At 33.7% G+C, this 18,776-nt stretch overlaps 2 protein-coding genes across 2 annotated transcripts; both read right to left on the reverse strand.

The window, feature by feature from the left end:
• Positions 1-697: 697 nt before the first annotated feature.
• On the reverse strand, positions 698-9,135 carry LOC132190877 (putative inactive purple acid phosphatase 27). Its single transcript, XM_088513562.1, has 13 exons — positions 8,774-9,135; positions 8,587-8,674; positions 5,038-5,304; positions 4,634-4,742; positions 4,031-4,145; positions 3,720-3,852; positions 3,273-3,460; positions 2,902-3,088; positions 2,747-2,814; positions 1,591-1,681; positions 1,296-1,484; positions 1,107-1,187; positions 698-1,028 (listed from the first exon to the last, which is right to left on the reverse strand). Exons 1-13 carry the CDS (start codon positions 9,133-9,135, stop codon positions 960-962), a joined length of 1,947 nt encoding a protein of 648 aa, XP_088369688.1. The 3' UTR covers positions 698-959.
• Positions 9,136-11,138: 2,003 nt separating this feature from the next.
• On the reverse strand, positions 11,139-18,057 carry LOC132173318 (putative inactive purple acid phosphatase 27). Its single transcript, XM_088513747.1, has 13 exons — positions 17,720-18,057; positions 17,517-17,604; positions 16,501-16,767; positions 15,888-15,996; positions 15,596-15,710; positions 15,242-15,374; positions 14,803-14,990; positions 14,375-14,561; positions 14,213-14,280; positions 13,916-14,006; positions 13,424-13,612; positions 11,284-11,364; positions 11,139-11,195 (listed from the first exon to the last, which is right to left on the reverse strand). Exons 1-13 carry the CDS (start codon positions 18,049-18,051, stop codon positions 11,139-11,141), a joined length of 1,905 nt encoding a protein of 634 aa, XP_088369873.1. The 5' UTR covers positions 18,052-18,057.
• Between the last annotated feature and the right edge of the window lie 719 nt (positions 18,058-18,776).

An 18,776-nucleotide genomic window follows, 5' to 3' on the forward strand; every position in this document is an offset into this window, starting at 1 on the left:
CAAAAAGCTTTATACTACTCACTATGGCTTCAACTATTTGTTTTTGACTAGAAGAAAGACACAAGTGCACGAGAGGAGATGCCAAGGAGGCAGACTAAAGATGTGATGGTTCAATTGCTAGTGGGAATATTGTGGCGTGACTTATTTTCAAATCAAGTCAGTGGCGGATTAGAACTATTTTAAGTCCTTATTCATCTTATTGTGGACGAATTTGTATTCCTATTTTTCAACCGCCTTTTTTACTCCTATTTTTAGTCCTTATTATGGACCTTCATATTATGCAATGTAAATGAGAGTAGCAGTTTATGTAATATAGAAAGAGGTTTTGATGTAAAACATTGTTTTGTATATTAGTCTTGACTTGGATTTATTTCACATTCTTAAATGAAATGGTCGGAAAAGACATGTTCCTAAGCCAATCGATCTTGTTCGGTTCAACTTGGAAACTGATGACATGATTATCTGAATTTAGGATGACATTTTCAAACCAATCCAGCCTTCATATAAAATTGAACACGCAGAAATACAGAATGAGTAAAAGGCAAAAACGGTTTGAGATGCAAACATAAAAACATCCCTTCGTTGATTTCATAAAAGGTGGGAAATGAGAAGATTAAAGGTCTTGGAAGTTTTGAAGCCTTAATAGAATTTAAGGGCATGCCAGACAGAGCATATGGATTCAGCTGTTAGAGAATTTTCATTTCCAATGATATAAGTTTCTCATACAAATGTTGTGATAAGAACAGAAGAGAAGTAGCTCCCCAAGACACTTTCAAAAATTGAATGAAATGATGAATATGGGATTTATATCCCATTGTCCACCGGAGCTCATCATGTAATCTAAGAGTTTGGGAAATATTTGAACAAAACACATCAAGATTTATTATTCGTAAACAAGTCCCAAGATATTTTGTGGTGGGGGAAGGTAATCCGTCTCTTCTCTCTGTGACCACAATCTTTCATGAGGAACCTTGAGTTTTGATGATGCGGAAACTATCGTCAACTTTCTTTGTATCTGAATTTACAAACTGCAAAAGAGAAGAAAATGAGCGAGACAATTTATGTGTATGAGGGTAGATTCTAGCTTGAAGTGCATGGAAACTGACCTCTAAGTTTAATTCTTTCTTTGTTGCATGCCCTCTCAGATATCCAAATTGGGAAATCCTAGATAGACTCCAGCTATCCACCTGCGCCAAGGGACAAGACCAAGTTCACTTATCAAACATATGCATACATGTGTATATGCATGCATGCATAATATGTAGGGGGAGAGAGCAAATATGAGATTTACTCACATAATTTGAGAACTTGTCCATGGTAAATCCAGCCATACCAATAACTACGTGCACTGGGGCACTATAATTGCTGTGATCATATGTGTCTATCCCATTTTTATCTTTTCTAGGCAAAGCCTTGCATTCGTTTTGGTAAACCGAGCAGGATCTCTCATAATTATGGACATGGCCAAAGAGAACCAAATCAACCTGGTTAATAGCAACCAAACAGAGCAAATTTCATACCAAGTCAAGCAAGGAAAGAGTACATTTCATAATCAAAGAAAAGATCACTAGTTAGGCCAAAGGGACTTACTTTGTTTTCCGAGAGTAACGGTTCTACTTCCTCCACAAAATTTTCATCAACGTTAAAGACACCATCTGAGGAAGAATACATTGGTCTATGCCTGTAATTTAAAATTGATACAGTTTATTCTAATGTATGAAGTTTTGAGTGCATAGCTACAAGATCAGAAGATAGTTTAATGTGATATACACATTTTAAATAAAGAAAGCCACAGGGACAATATAAATTATATTCCAACATCATGAGTTCACCTCCCTCTCTTTGAAAGAAAGGGATTTTACAAGGATTTAACGTGTATCTGAAAATAATTGTGAACACATCTAGGCATTGCTATAGTATATCTGAATTATGGTGGTGTTCTAACATCTATATTAAAACCTCATATGAAGACTCTCTCAAGTATTATCTGCCCAACTATTATGTGAGGCAGGGATTGCCTTTCATCAAAACTGTTTGGATCCACAGTATCCACCTAGTTAGTAATGGATTCACAGTAATTATATAAGTAAGAATAGTACAAAACACCAGGTCAAGTAAATTTACTTTGCAGGTGAAATTAAGTTCACCTTGATAAGGGGGTTCATTTCATGAGTTTGTTATAAAAATTGCAGATTTGAATAATTTGAAATATGGTGGAACTATGATGCAGCTATAAGGCAAAAGAGGAACTCTTGTTGATTGGGGGAAATCGAGTAAACTTTCACATTAATAGGCTTTTCTTCTCGTATTTTATTTTATTTTTTACCTTTTTTAGCGTAAAGGAAAGTTCAAATGCTATGAAGAAACAGGGTAATTGAGGCCATTTGCACTGAGCAATTGAATGCAAGTCTGCAACCTTTAATAATATAACATTATGTGGTGGAGTTAGATAGGAAATCATTCGTGGTAACAATTTAAATTCCTTTATTTTTACATTAAAAATTAATGTAAATTATATTTCTGTTGGATGGAAAATTTATATACGCCTAATTTCCATGGCAAATAACACACCATACGCTGAAATGATATGCAAAGCCAACAAAGTTGGTTCTCCGAAAGGACTTTACTACCATAAACATGCACAAGCCACGCACGTCCACAAACACACATGCACACTCGAATTGCATCTTCAAGAGCACCAACATTAACTTGAAGAACAATGTAAATATATGTAAGATTCACATACCCCATGAAAATTAACCAAGGAGTTTTTGATCGATCAACGGAAGCCATGTCCTTTTTCATCCACTCATACTGAAAGATTTGCATAGATTTGAAAGAAGGTGATATCAGATTAGATTAAGAGATAAACATAAAGGATATAAAGCATTTGTTTCTAACCTGCCCAGAATTTTGTGACCAATCATGCTCAGTAGAAATTACTGTGAAGTGAACACTTGCTTGTTCTATGGAATACCATGGCTTATCCTTTGCTGGGGTTGGCATGGGAAAGTAAGTTTCATAAGGAACTCCACATTCTCCTCCTGAATCAGGAGTTATATATACTGATCCCGACTCTATGTAATCCCTGAAAGAAAGAAAACATATGCAGATATAACAGCAAACCCCGCGTGCATGTCAACCATAGTTAACCCAAGAAATAGACTTGGGAATGAATATAATTCAAATTCCAAAGCTGATTACTTGTGAATTTACTTTTATCTGGAATGACAGTAACAATAATTATTAAAGTATGCATCTGAAAAAGGTACCTCTCATGGTTTCCAATTGCAGTCATGTAAGAAACTCGTGATGCTACATGGCTTATTTGCTGAAGGAAAAAATCCCATTCAACTAAAAAGCCAGTGGCATAGCTTATATCTCCAATGTGGAAGATTGAGTCTACCTTGTTAGAATCTACTTCATCGGTGATGGCTTCAATCACTGAGAGGGACCCCGGCTATGTATCACAAAATAAAAAAACAGGGTTATTACATGAGCTACTTTTGTAGTATCAGTTTAGTATTGTGATTCCAGAAGTATCAATTTTCATTTCTAAAATTCGAGTTAGAAGTAAAAGACTAGAATCAACATAATGCACAACTTGCTAGTTATAGACTTTGCTAAATCATTGGAATGTGCTTAAACAAGAAAACCTTGAAGGTTTTGTCAGAACAAAATTTCTGGTCTTTCTATTTGCAACAGAAAATGCACCCTACCTGAATGTAGTGCTCGACAGAAGCATCATGGGGAGCCTTTCCCATATCGCCAAATGCTAAAAACTTGAGCTCATCTGATCCTCCCGCAGGTGCAGTTCGAAATTGGATTTGTTCACTCCAACCAGCTGAGTCACTGCAGTATTTTTTGAAATTAAATAAAAATAGTCACTACACAGAGACAAGCGCACACACATACATATGGCAAAAATGGTCAATAATTAGGTGATGGAGTAGCATTAATGAATTTGGAGTAAGAATAGCATTTCCTTTCCGAAACTATGAGTAGTTGTTATAAAGAAAGTTGCTAAAACCTTCCGTATCTGTAGGAGAAGGTGCTTGAAGGGTCAAGTCCTGTCATTACCACAGAATAAATGTATCCTGGGTCATGCCACCCAAAGTCCTTTGCTGGACTTGGTAAAGCTGAACCTGTCAATTTCAGAACAAAGGGGGGCAAAATCTAAGTAGGAGATAGAGGAAGGAAAAGGGTATATCCATATAGATATATATATATGGTTACCTATATCTACGTAATTTCAGGTTTGAACTTTACTAAAATATGTTGCATTGGCTGCCATATGTTGTAATTTTCCCCTTTTTCTCATGATGTTCACAAAAAAAATAAAAATAACAAAGGTTGTCCAAAGAGAAGGGCTCTAACAAAAAGTAGTGTATATATACAAACTTGACCAACATTATGGTTAACTTTCAAAATGAGCTATGCACAACATACGCTATTTTGAGCTGGAAATGATTGCTAGCTATAGCAGCAAGAATTATAATGTTACCTTTTGAATTTCTGATTTATATTACCTTGGTGAGATTTTAATATATAAGTTGCAGAGAATAGGACGTGGGGTTTTAAATCCTTATGTTTGGGACCAAAGGAGAAAACAAAAGTATGTTGCAGAACTCACTACACATATTATCTTGTGAAAATTTAGTAACTTCTGATGTCAGAGTTTTTCCATTCCCATATTGTACTTGTTGAGGTTCCATATTGCCACTAATCCATGTTAATCTCATCTGCATCACAAATCATCAAATTAGAATATTGCTTCACATGGTTTCCTAATAGATTAAACCAGCTGCATGATGCCGATAAAATCAGTGGCAACAGATGCACCTTTGCTTGGCTTAGAATTTGACAATTTTTCAATTTTGTTAAAGAAGTAGTTCTTATGCCTCAAACTCAAGTTTGCAAGATGATCACTCTTAAGCCAGTTAATCCACCATGATAAAAATCACTAAAATCATTTGTTCTCTATGCATTTTCACAATTCATGTATCAATTGCTAATTGTGAAAAGGTGGCCACTCACCGATTTTCCAGTTGAATCTACACTTGAGATATGTCCATATAACGGCTGATTTGGATTGGCAAAACTGATAGGGCCCGACCTACTGAAAACACAAGGGGTCGCGAATCCCCCACCAAAATACACGAACTCAATGTCGGTTCTGGTGTTAATAACATGAAATGTTAGTGTGCCACTGCAAGTGGGCACTATACATTTACCCTTGCTATATTTCTTGCATTGCTTCTTCTTGCAACTGAGATAGCCTGGATCATTACTCATGTACATTGCCTGCAAATTTTAAATACAAACATGTATATGTAATTATGTTAGGATTCAATATACTGACTCTATCTATACATTTATAAGATTAATCCATGATTTCAAAATTATTTACTCTCTTTATAAGCAAATATAGAACTGGGAATATCAAATAATGTCCTGATGGGTTCATCTAAATCATTACTTTCTATGAAAAACAAAGAATATAATAAGAAGAAAACCGAAGGAACAATACAAACAAGTAGTTACCGTGGAAGGCACAGAAAAAGAACACAAGCCAAAGCAAACAGTACTCAATGTAAGAGTTAACCAACAATTCCACCTATTTTAACAGTCTAGAGCTCCTTTCTCTCCAAATAAGAGTAACGGTCAAATGCAATAGAGACCTACCGTTGAAGGTACTAGTCACATCACCACCACCAGCTGGCATCTCCTTCGCCGTCATCGGAGTAAGGGAGTTTCGGTTTCTTTTTTACTGAAACTCAGATATCCAGCCGGATTAAAGTTGGGCCAGGGCTACCAATAGGTTGGCCGGCCTCCTTTTGCCTGAGAACTGAACCAGCCTTTAAACGTCCGTCGCGTGGCCAGAAGAGTCGAATTTCGACCAAAACCTGCCGGAATCCGACCAAACCGGCCATAGCCAAAAAAAAATTGAGATTTTTTCACAAATTGATTGCGTAGAGGCATGTTTTCTGATGTGTTATTTCATTATATGATGTCAACTTGAGGTAATTTAGGTTGGATTAGGGTGAATTAAAATGATTTAGGTTAATTTTTCAAGAGGCCAAATTTGGGGATTTTTATGATTCAGTCGAAAATTGAAGGCTGGATTCCGCTATTGAATGTTATAATTACATGTTGGATCATTCAATTTTATTGGGTTCTCATTAATTTGTGAAAAATTAGAAATTTGGAGAATTAGGATTTATAGTAACCCTATTTATTTATTTATTTTTAGTGAAATAGTATCCCTAAATTGGTGCTTTATGCATGAAGTTGAAGTTTTTAATTGATTGATAAACCCCTTTAATCCAGAATTTTACTTGATGGAAATGTTTGTATTAATTGTTTAAAAAGCTAATTTTGATATATTGATTATGATTTTGATAGTTTATACCCAATATTATTCGAAAGTTTAAAAGAACATTATCAACTTAGCGGTAATTTAAAGGATATAAGTGAATTTTTCCTGATTATTTAATAACCCTCTTTGTCTTTGTTTTCCCTGGGTGTGTTGTATGTTCAAGAGGAATACAAGGAGAATAGATAGTTTTCCTTCCATATATAATATGATATGTATCTTTAAAAGTATCTACGAAGAGATTAATAGACAAGTTTTTCGATCCTTCGATGTAATTTATTAAACTATAACTATATGTATTTTTAGAGTGAAATTCAAGTTAAAATGTAGATAAACCTTAAAGTAATCTTCAATCAAAAGTTGTTCATCTCTTCTTCCTTTCCCATGTAGTAGTGCTCGGTATCTATTTTGTAGTCTATTCAAGTTTTCGTTTATGGCGGTTTTGTTATAGATCTAGATCTAATTTTTCAAACTCTGATTTACTCCTCTTCGTTAGCTAAGGCATGTCTTCGCGGGGATATCGACAATGTCGTGCTCCTCTGCTGCTGCTTCTGGTGGAGATTTTGTTTGTTTTTTAGTTTTTGTTTGTTTGTTTGTTTTTTTTTTTTTTTTTTATTGTCCTGGCCTTTGGTCGATGCCGTTAGTTGTTTCCTGACCTTTGGGTCGAGGAATATTAGATCGGTGTAGGGGTTTATCTCTTACAACCGAAAAAATAAGTTTGGGAAAATGGATTACCTATGTCTTATAAATCTAGTTTGCTTGGAGTAGATTTGTTCCATTATTGAAGTTGTACATATGTTAGCGGAAGTTGATGTCATCGATCGTATCTATGACTCTGTAATTTTATAACTTTTAGCTATGTTTTATCAGAGTTTTATGCTCTGTGATGTAAGAAGTTCATATTATTAATTTTTTATCAATAAAATATAAATGATTCTTGTTCAAAGAAAAAAAAAAAAAAAAAAAAAAAAGAAAAGTAAAGAAAAGAAAACTACGTCCAAAATGAGGATGGATTCGGCTATTTGATAAGTTGATAAGAAGTGGTGATCTTAAAATTTCATTAATATTATAACACTCCCATTCATATGGGCTTGAACTCACCTTCAATAAGTGATGCTCAACATGTGAATATTTAGCTAAAATAAGATATGAGTGAATATAATACTATATTAAATCATTACTTATCTAATATTTAACTTAGACGAAAAGAACTTCGACAAGCATATTAGTCACTTTCATAATACCTTTGCCGATGGACACAAAGGAATAAAATTTTAGAAGTGACAAAGGATGCCTTAATGAAAACTAGGCATGAAGCTGCATGATTAGCTAAACTTGTAAGTTACCACATTGGCATTGGCATCACCCACAAAGGCCCTCTGTCTTACGTGAACGTTATGGCTTCTTGATGTGACTTTGATATTCACGTTATAAACGTGGCCATCTCATCTACCTTTTGCTATTATATGCCTCTATTATATGCTCCGGACTATAGTGTAAAAGAAATGTTTTGTTTCTGTCATTTGTCAATCTCTTGCGTTCCCCGATTGAAGATGGACAAACTGATCATCATTAAATATGTGAGATTCAATATGAATTTTAAAGATTTAATACTAGTTTTCATTCCTAAGAGAGCGGCTTCCCTTAAATAGGAAGGTGTCACGTGGTAAAAAATAAAAAATAAAAAAATCTAAAAAAATCTAAAGGATAAGATTTGCATGCAAGACAACCCTATACTGAGTTACGTACCATACAGGGAAGATTTGCAAGATAGATAATTCATTAGACCCACGCTATAGCCTATAGCTCTCAATATAATTTCAAGTTTGATAGGATTAATTACGATTCATCAAAATTTTAATTTTTGAGAATTTGGAGGAAATTAAGTGAGAGTCATAAATTTATTCAAATTATTCAAATTTCAGTAAATAAAGATACCAATAAATTATAAAGAATTTTGTCATCTTCTTTTTCTTCTCGTGTTTACTTCAAATTAACGGTAAAGATTGTAAGATTGTGAAATAACTCTAATTATTTTTTTACATAAAATAATTTTCACCGTTTATTTAATCACTAATTAAGGCAAGCCAAATGCATAAAAATAACCCTTAAAGAAACAAACATATTTAAGATACCAAATAATTTGCTTCATGTTTAGATTGATTAGTATTGATTTCAAAAAATAAAAAAAGAATTAGTATTGTGTTTACCTTGACAGGATAATGGCAGAGTAGAGGAAGTGTGCTAAGATCACCAGTTTGTGCATATAGAACCGCATTGAATAGACAATTTTCAACACTGCATATGTCAGAGAAAAGAATTAATATTACTCTAATACATATATATTATATATAAATGAAAGTAATTATTATTTTTAATTAATGAGGAATTTCTTACTTAGAATGAGAAGGTGAAATCATGGCGACCCAATCACGGTGTGAAGGAAACAAAACTCCGCTAACGGTAACCGTGAGATATTCTTCATCTGAAAGGCTGGAATTCGAGCTGACGTTAACTTGGAGAAAAGGGCTTGTGCCCGGGCACTCCGTCAATGTTCTTCTATTTAACAGCCGAAAATCTGAGATTGCAGTGTGGTTTCGGTGCATGGCGGTGGAGTTTATATGTAAAGGGTGCAACGACGACCATGACAAAGAAGGAGAAGAACTGAGAAAGAAAATGAGTAATATGATGAAGAAGAATCTGAAAACCCAAGAAGAATATTTGCAAGGTTCCATGAGAAAACTATGAGGAGAAAACATGTTTGGAAGCGCAGAAAATTTTGCAAGTCTGAGGGAGAGAAAACAAGTTTATGGGCATGACAATTGACAGCAGATTCTAAGGTTGGAAGATAATTATGTGGTTAAGAATCCAATAATTATTGAGAGAATACACTCATACTAGATAGATAGAGAGAGTTTTGGTTTCTTGACGTAACATTGTTGGTTGCTTTGATGATTGATGTTACTGAGGTGGCTTAACTGTTCATTTTGTCTTTTCTTCAATTTTTTTTTTCCCTCCAATTTTGAGTTATTTTCAATAACTTCTCATAATTCTGTCTTTTTTTTTTTTCACAAGTTATATTAAGAGTCAATTTTATTAATTAATTAAGTTATTAAACTTCTGATTTGACTTTAGAGTTGGATAATTAATTACCAAGAGAACGAGTTTGGTGTCATCTAGAGAAAGCTGTCCAAAGTATAAAATATTTGAAAATGAAAATGATTCAAGTCAATTTTTTTTTTTTTTTTCATATTTTTTCATCTCATCTTATAAATCATTTATTATATTTGTAGATTTATGTGGACCCTACACAAATTCAATGATGAATCTTACAAATCTATTGGTTGATTCATTGAATTTACAGGAGAATATGAAAAAAATATAAACAAATTATTGACATAAATCATTTCTCTTTGAAAAGTATAATTGGTACCGACAATTATATTAACTAAGTTAGGTAGTGGACAACACTAGTTATAGTGTAGCACACATTATTTGTTAGACTAATTAAAGATATCACATCCTTGGAAGGAAGGTAGTTTGCAAGAATCACATTAAGTACTATTTATTCTTTTGCTTATGGTAGGATTTGGTTTGGGTCTAACTCCAAATATTTATAATTTCATATGAAATAAGATTCGTTAGAATTGAAACACGTATTCCTTTGTATCTTGTTATGATACACATGTCCTAATCTCAATAGATTGGGGAACTGGACCCAAGCCAAACCAATTACGGATAAAGCCTAAGGACTTTGATGGGCAAGCTTGTGAGCCAACCCCTCTTGGGTAGTGAGACAAAGAAGAAGACTAACATAGCTAAAGCCTTCATATAATATCATTGCTATATATTATGTTGTGAATTCCTTGGTTCAATTGTAGAATTGGGTTCTTTCATCTATAGGTCTACAACCCCTCGAGTGTATATTTCAATATATATATATATATATATATATATATATATATATATATATATATATATATATTAAGAACAATATTTTTCAAATCAATCAGATTCTCATATTAATTGTCAATACATATAATTGAGATTTCATTTGGATTGGATTGTTGTATATGTTCCTAACTTTAATTTCCCTAATAGATCTGATTAATATTTTAGATTTTAGAAGCCTATTCGATGGTTTTGCGGTTTTCGTCAATAAAATTATTGTTCATAATTAAGAAAAAAAAATAAACTGCATGAGGAAAATGAAAGAAAAATTTGAGGTGCATGCAAACAAAAACATCATTCCTCTAATTAATTTCGTACAAAGTGGGAAATAAGAAATTGAAAAAAGCAATATTTCATTATAAGGATTACCGAAAACTAAGAGTTTGTTTAAGATTGCGTTTGAAAAATAGATTTTTTAAGTCAAAGAGAGTTTTTTGGCAAAAACTTCATTTTTAAGCTTTTGTCAAATGCATTTTGGCCATTTTTAGGCTTTTTGGACCCTTAAAAGCGCTTTTAATTTTTTTTTTACCAAACGAATACTTTTTTCTTCAAAATGACTTTTTTAGTGTTAAAAGCACTTTTAGACCATTCAAACGCAATCCCAAACAGGCCATAAGCTTGCTAAACATAATATATGGATTCAGCCAATGCATGGAGAATTGTTCAATTCCTATGATACTATTTTTAACTGCCAAAGTCCTTACAAAGACAAAAGAAGTCTCAACTTGTTGTTGAGAAAAATAGCTCCTAGAGAGTAACAAAAATTTCAAAGAAGCAAAAATGAGTTTGTTTCTTTGAAATGGAACCTTAATTAAGATTTAATGATGCGGAAGCTGTCTTCAACTTCCTTTGTCTTTGAGTTTACCAACTGCCAAAGTGAAGGAGATGAGTGAGATAAGTAATTAAATGTATGTAAGAGGGTAGAATATTATAGCTAGAATTGTATGCATACTAACCTCTAAGTTGAACTCTTTCTTTACGGCATGCCCTCTCAAATAACCAAACTGGTTAATCCTTACTAAACTCCAGCTATCCACCTGTTCCAATGGATCACAAGACCAAGTTCACGTATTAGACCTATGTGTGTGGGTAATACTACATATTACACTGATATTTCATCCTCATTCCAATGTCAAATTTTTTAACAAGAGCCACTACAAGCAATATGATCTTTAGCGACCAAACAAATAGTGGCGACTCAAAAGTCGCCGCTAATAGTGGACGCTTAAAACAAAAAAAATATTATTTAGCAGCTACAACAATAGCGGCGACCAAAAGTCGCCGCTACTAACCATCATTAGCGGCGACTCCAATGGGCTGCCGCTATTAAGAAACAATAGCGGCGACCCCTAATAATACTCCAAACAGCGGCGACCCAAAAGTCGCCGCTGAAGAGTGTCAACAGCGGCGACTCTTAGGAGTCGCCGCTAATGTGTAGTCAATAGCGGCGACTTTACGGTCGCTGCTATTGACATAAGAAAAAATTTTAAAAAATAATTAAAAAAATTCAATAGCGGCGACTATGAAGTCGCCGCTATTAATGGGTCATTAGCGGTGACCTTTTGAGTTGCCACTAATGACCCCTCAATAGCGGCAACTCCTGGGTCGCCGCTATTGACACAGGAAAAAGTAATTAAAAATTAAGCAGCGGCGACCCTAAAGTTGCCGCTGATGAGTGTCAACAGCGGCCACTCTCAAGAGTCGCCGCTAATGAGTAGTCAATAGCGGCGACTTTGAAGTTGCCGCTATTGACATAACAAAAAATTTAAAAAAATAATTAAAAAACTCAATAGCGGCGACCATGGAGTCGCTGCTATTAATGGGTCATTAGCGGCGACCTTTGGTTTTGCTGCTAATGACCCCTCAATAGCGGCAACTTTTTTGTCGCCGCTATTTAAAAACATCAGTAGCGGCGACAAGAATGTCGCCGCTATTGACCATCATCAGCGGCGACAAACGGCCCATTTTAACTTTTTTTTGCGGCAACAAGAAAAAGTCATTAGCGGCGACTAAAAGTCGCCGCTATTGACCCCTCAATAGCGGCGACCCCAAATGTCGCCGCTATTGATCATCAGTGGCGGATTAATACCAGCAACTGAATAGCGGCCAAGGGTCGCCGCTATTGATCAATAGCGGCGACATTTTGCTAATTAGCGACGACTTTGGGTCGCCGCTAATGAGCAAATTTCTTGTAGTGAGCTAATTCAATGGTAGATTTACAGTGTCATGTTAACAAAGTAGAATAATAGTGTAATATTGGTGTGGTATATAGAATTTTACTTATATATATATATATATATATATATATATATATATATATAGAGAGAGAGAGAGAGAGGGAGAGAATAATGATAGAAACTATATTTTAATCCTAAAAATATCACACAATTAATGCTAACCTAGTAGTAGTCACAACTAACTCTTGGTCCTCTTGGATCAGTTTTTGGTTAAAACAAAAAAATTAAAGGTTGGTTGAGATTGTCACGTAACATTGTTGGATACTTATGGGTTAAAAATGTGGTATATATATTTATGAGAAATGTTAGGGTCAATAAGTTTCACATATTTGACCCATATTGTCTTACAATCAACCATTAGATTTGTAAACTAATGTGGACCCCACAAATCTAATAATTGATATATTGAGTTTATAAGGGAATATGAGCTAAATATGGAGAACTTATTGACCCATAACATTTCTCTATATTTATATACTACACCAATTAACCAATATTCCACTATGCCGACATGGCAAGATGTAGAACGCTTTAAAAAAAAAAAAAAAAAATGTCGATGGCTATTACACCCAACCACGTCATCATTGGGATGAAAGTAGGATATTAATTTGTGTTGTATATATCATTATATAAAGAGAGATGGATTAATGCTAAAAACTACATATTTCACAATGCTAACATGTTGTGTCCAGCTAACTCTTAACTTTTTTTTTTTCTTTTTTTTTTTTTAACAAGGACCGATCCAAGGGATTTGTTGGGAGTGACACGTCATTATTGTGATATAAAAATATAAATTATAGCATTAGTTTTATGCGTGCTTCATATATATGAAGCATTGGAGAGACATTCATGTGCTTACTTGATATGGGAACTTGTCGAAGGAAAAGCCACCCATACCAATAATTGCATGCATTGGGGCACTATAATTGCTGTGATCATATACGTCTATCCCACTTTCATCTTTTTTAGGAAAGGCCTTGCATTCTTTTTGGAAAACGGAGCAAGATCTCTCATAATTATGAACATGGCCAAAGAGAACCAGATCAACCTGCACGTGAATAGCAACCCAATTAGTCTATTTCTAACCAAGTCAAGCAAGGGATTAAAGAGCTCATCATTTCACATCGAAAAAATTAAGGAATATGGCTACTTAGGAGTAATTCTAAAAGGCTTACTTGTGTCCTACTTGTATCATACTAAGAATGATGTGGTTATTAAAATCACCATTTGATCAAAATTTAGTAATGATCAATCACAAGCCCAATGGTGATTTTAATAGTCACATTATTCTTAATAGAACACAAGTAGGAAACAAGTAAGCTACCTAGAATTACTGGCCAAAACGACTTACTTTGTTTTCCAAGAGTAATGGTTCTACTTCCTTAGTAAATTGATCATCCACATTAAGGTATCCTTCTCCAGACGAATACATGGGTCTATGTCTACAATTTACAGATAAATTATATTAGGATAAATTACACTTATGATATCCCCTCAAACTACTATCCTATTTTGACGGAAGAAGTCAAACATGAATCATTTATGGTAATGTTTCTTAATGTTTTTGTTTTGAAAAGAGTAAACAAAACGGAGAAGGAAAAAACGTTATTAAACAAAGCCAGTGTTAGTATATGTAAGATTCACTTACCCTGTGAAAACTAACCAAGGAGTTTTTGATCGATCGACCAAAGCCATGTCATTTTTCATCCATTCATACTGAAAGATTTTGCATATATTTGAAAGAAGGTGATATCAGATTAGATTAGGAGGTAATAAACATAAAGGACATAAAGCTTTCGATTAATCTAACCTGTTCAGAGTTTTGTGTCCAATTATGCCCAGTTGAAATCACTGTGAAGTGAACACTTCCTTGTTCTATGGAATACCATGGCTTATCCTTTTCTAAAGTTGGCATGGGAAAGTAAGTTTCATAAGGAATTCCACATTCTCCTCCTGAATCAGTGAATGTATATATTGATCCCGAATCTTCGTAATCTCTGAAAAAGGGAAAGAAAAAAAAAAAGGTGCAGATATAAAAACAAATTAGAGTAGAGGTTATAAGTTCTAACCCTGTCTGTTATTCACCTCTTCTTACAATTAAATATTTCATGTACCCACATATAATGAAAAATATTATAATATAATTTAAATTAATAAATCAATCAAATCCTCTAATATATTCTAATAAGACTACTTAAAAAAACAATACTTATTAAAGTATGCAGATGAGAAAGGTACCTCTCATGGTTTCCAATTGCAGTCATATAAGAAACTCGTGATGCTACAGAGCTTATTTGTTGAAGGAAAAAATCCCATTCAACATAAAAGCCAGTGGCATAGCTAATATCTCCAATGTGGAAGATTGAGTCTACCTTGTTAAAATCTACTTCATCTGCGATGGCATCAATCACTGAGAGGGACCCTGGCTATATATGTATCACAAAACAGTTTTTAAAAAAAAAAAAAAAAAAAAAAAAAACAGGGGTCAATATATTTGTGTTTCAAGAAGTAAAAGACTAAAATCACCATAATTCACTGTTATTATCATGTTATTAATGTAAGATTTCTTCATTTTAGAATTTGCTTAAACAAGAAAACCATGAAGATTTTGTGAAAACAAATTCAATTTCGGGTCTTTCTATATTTGCAGCAGCAAATGCATCCTGTCCTTAATTACCGGAATGAAGTGCTCGGTAGAAGCATCACGAGGAGCCTTTCCCATATCCCCATATGCTATGAACCTGAGCTCATCTGATCCTCCCGCAGGTGGAGTTCTAAATTGGATTTGTTCACTCCAACCGGCTGAGTCACTGCATGAAGTATGTGCTTTTTAATAAATAAAAGTATGAGAAATGCCTATTTGCATTAATTTGACATCTATCTCGTATACATTTCCGTTGAGTTAGCATGTTTCATCCACCATTTTTTTTTTTTTTTTTTTTAAAAAAAAAAAATTAATGTACGCGAGATGGACGCTAGAATGCATAGAAACATTTCTCTACAAATATCTGTGACAGAAGTTGTGAACAACCTTCCATATTTGTAGGAGAAGGTGCTTGAAGGTTCAAGTCCTGTCATTACTGCAGAATGAATGTATCCTGGGTCATGCCACCCAAAATCCTTTGCTGGACTTGGTGATGAACTTGCTTTCAATTGGGGAAAAATCTAAGTAGAAGATAAGAGGAAGCTAAGGAAAAGGGTAGCTATATATATATATATATATATATATATATATATATATGAATGGTGACTGCCATATGTAATTGGCCTCCTTTGTATATGATGTTCACAAAGAAAAAAAAAAGGTATGTTGAGGAACTCACAGCACATGTGATCTTGTGTAAATGTGGTAACTTGCGAGGGCAGTGTATTTCCGTCTCCATATTGTACTTGTTGAGGCTCCAAATCTCCACTAACCCATGTTAATCTCATCTGCATCACAAATCATCAAATTAGAATAATGCTTCACATGGTTTAAACCAGCCCCATGATGCACATTTAATTATAATATCAGCAGCAACCGATGCACCTTCGCTTGGATTAGGGTTTGACAATTTTTTTAATTTTGTAAAATTAAGAAGCTGTTTCTTTCTTTTATATATATCACTCTCTCCTCTCAAAAAAGAAAGTGTAAAGAAATCTTAAAAACAATAATATTTAAATAAAATAGTAAAATAGATAGTTAAAAATACACCAGGCGACGTAGGCGTTTCTCAACTTAATCCACTTATCCTTAAGCAATTGTAGTCTTCAAAACGGCCGTTTTAGGCTTTTAGCGACTATTCGGCCAAGCCATTTATTTGACCTATTTTCAAACACTAGATTTTATCTTGTACCGTAATGTTTATACCAGATGTTGGGGTGCCGCACTCGCCACTCTTTTTCTATTATCTTTTCTTTTATTAATGGAAATCTCAGTAAAGATGGTGGACTCACCGAGGTTCCAGTTGAATCTATACTTGAGATATGTCCATATAAAGGCTTCTTCGGATTGACAAAATTGATGCGGTGTGATCTTGCCAAAACGCAAGGCGTATCAAATCCCCCGCCAAAGAAGACGAATTCGATGTCGGTTCTGATGTTAATGACATGAAATGTTAACTTCCCTGTGCAGCTGGTCACCACACTTTTACTCTTCCTACTTTTCTTGTGATGCTTCTTCTTGCAACTCAGATAGTCTGGATCTTTACTCACGAACATCGCCTGCAAATTATATATATATATATATATATATATATATATTAAGATTGATCTATGATATTATTCATATTCTTTATAAGCAAATATAGAACTCCGAATATCCCAAAAAGCTTAAATAGATAAGAAATAATGAATTTAATCATTTAATTAATACTGCGAAGTGAGAGTTCTAATAAAAAAGTCTCATCACTTAGACGTATGCGGATTGGAATAATAAAATTCAAACTCTTCTCCTCGACACCTAAATACCGATTTCTGCTGTAAGATTCTAAAGTACTCTAAAGTTAAAAGTAGGAAACGTTTCATAAATAAAAAAATTAATCAACAAAATTTAATTATTTAGTGACTGATTGTCACGTGAATTGTTACTTCAATTTAAAGAGAATCGATAATAAAAATTATAGCATCTCTAACAACTTTGTTGCATTGTAAAATAGAATTCAAGAACATATTTGATCATCCTAGAAAATTAAACAAAGAAATGGGCAAAAATAAAGTACTCTAGAAATTTAATTAACTGAATATTTCTAAAATTACTTATAAAGCCTAATCTCACTTAATAAAAAACTTATAGGACACTTAATAAGTAACCAAACTTGAGGGTCTAACATGGTATAATTGTATAGATAAGGCATGCATGCTGTTGATCATGCTGCTTCATTTGTTTTAAAGTAATTCTTTTTTTTTTTTTTTTTAATAAAAATTGCATTAAATAACCATTGAAGAAACAAATTACTATATATTGTGTTTACCTTGACAGGATAATGGCAAAGTAAAGGAAGATCGTCAAAATCGCCAGTTTGAATATAACCATAAGAATAGTCCTGACAACTTTCTACGCTGCATTTTCAAGAAAAGAGAATAAACAATTAAATGGAGGAAGAAAAAAAAAAATCACTTAGAGGAAAGTAAATTTTTTTTTTTTTTTTGGTTAAAAAAATTATATATATCTTACTTAGAATGAGAAGGTGAAATCATGGCGACCCAGTCAGTCTCTGAAGGATGCAAAACTCTGCTAACGGTAACAGTGAGATATTCTTCATCTACAAGGTTGGATTTCCGACTAACTTTGATTTTGATAGAAGGGTCTGTGACGTTGGAGCACTTCATCAATGTTCTTCTATTTAAGAGCCGAAAATCTGAGATTGCTGTGTGGTTTCTGTGCGTGGCCATGGAGTGTATATGTGAAGGGTGCAACGACCATGACGAAGAAGGAGAAGGATTAAGAAGGAAAGTGAGTAATATGATGAAGAATCTGGAAACCCAACAGGAATTGCTGGGCTCCATGAGAAAGCTGCAAAACTCTTTGGAATATCTTCGAATTTGAATAAAAAGAATTATGAGAATGATAATGATAATGCAGATTTTTCAGCTGGGAAAATAATGTGGTTATGAATCCAATATTTATGGAGAGTACAAAAAGGAATATTCTTATACGAGTATACTATCGCTAGGCATCCCAACACTTTTTTCTAAATCCCCTCTCTCAAATGATCTGGACCCACATTCATTTAAGAAAAAAAAAATATAAATCTATTTATTTATTGAATGGACCAGATCATTTGGAAAAAAGAATTTGAAAAAAAGTGTTGGGAAAAAGTGATGATTTCTTTTTTTTTTTTGGAAAAATATAAAAAAAAAACCCCCAAAATTACCAGCCGTTTTCAATTTAGCCCTCTAATGTTCCAAAAGTGATAAAATAGCCCCCAAACCACCAAACTATTGCATTTAGGCCACTCTCACTACAAAAAAAAAAGATGGTTTATAACGTGCCAAACAGTAACCAAATTTTGCCACGTCAGTAATTATTGACGTGCCAAAAGTGGCACGTCAACAATTTTTTTTTTTTGACGTGTTAAATATGCCACGTCAATATTTATTGATGTGTTACATTCAACACGTCAGGAAATTTAAATTCAATTTAATTTTTAAAAATTTTATTTAAATAATTTAATATTTAAATATTTATTGACGCGCTAAAATTAGACACGCCAATAAATGTTAGACACGCG

The sequence above is a fragment of the Corylus avellana genome, chromosome 2 (assembly GCF_965113065.1).
Source record: "Corylus avellana chromosome 2, dhCorAvel1.hap1.2, whole genome shotgun sequence".
NCBI classification, from domain to species: Eukaryota; Viridiplantae; Streptophyta; class Magnoliopsida; order Fagales; family Betulaceae; genus Corylus; species Corylus avellana.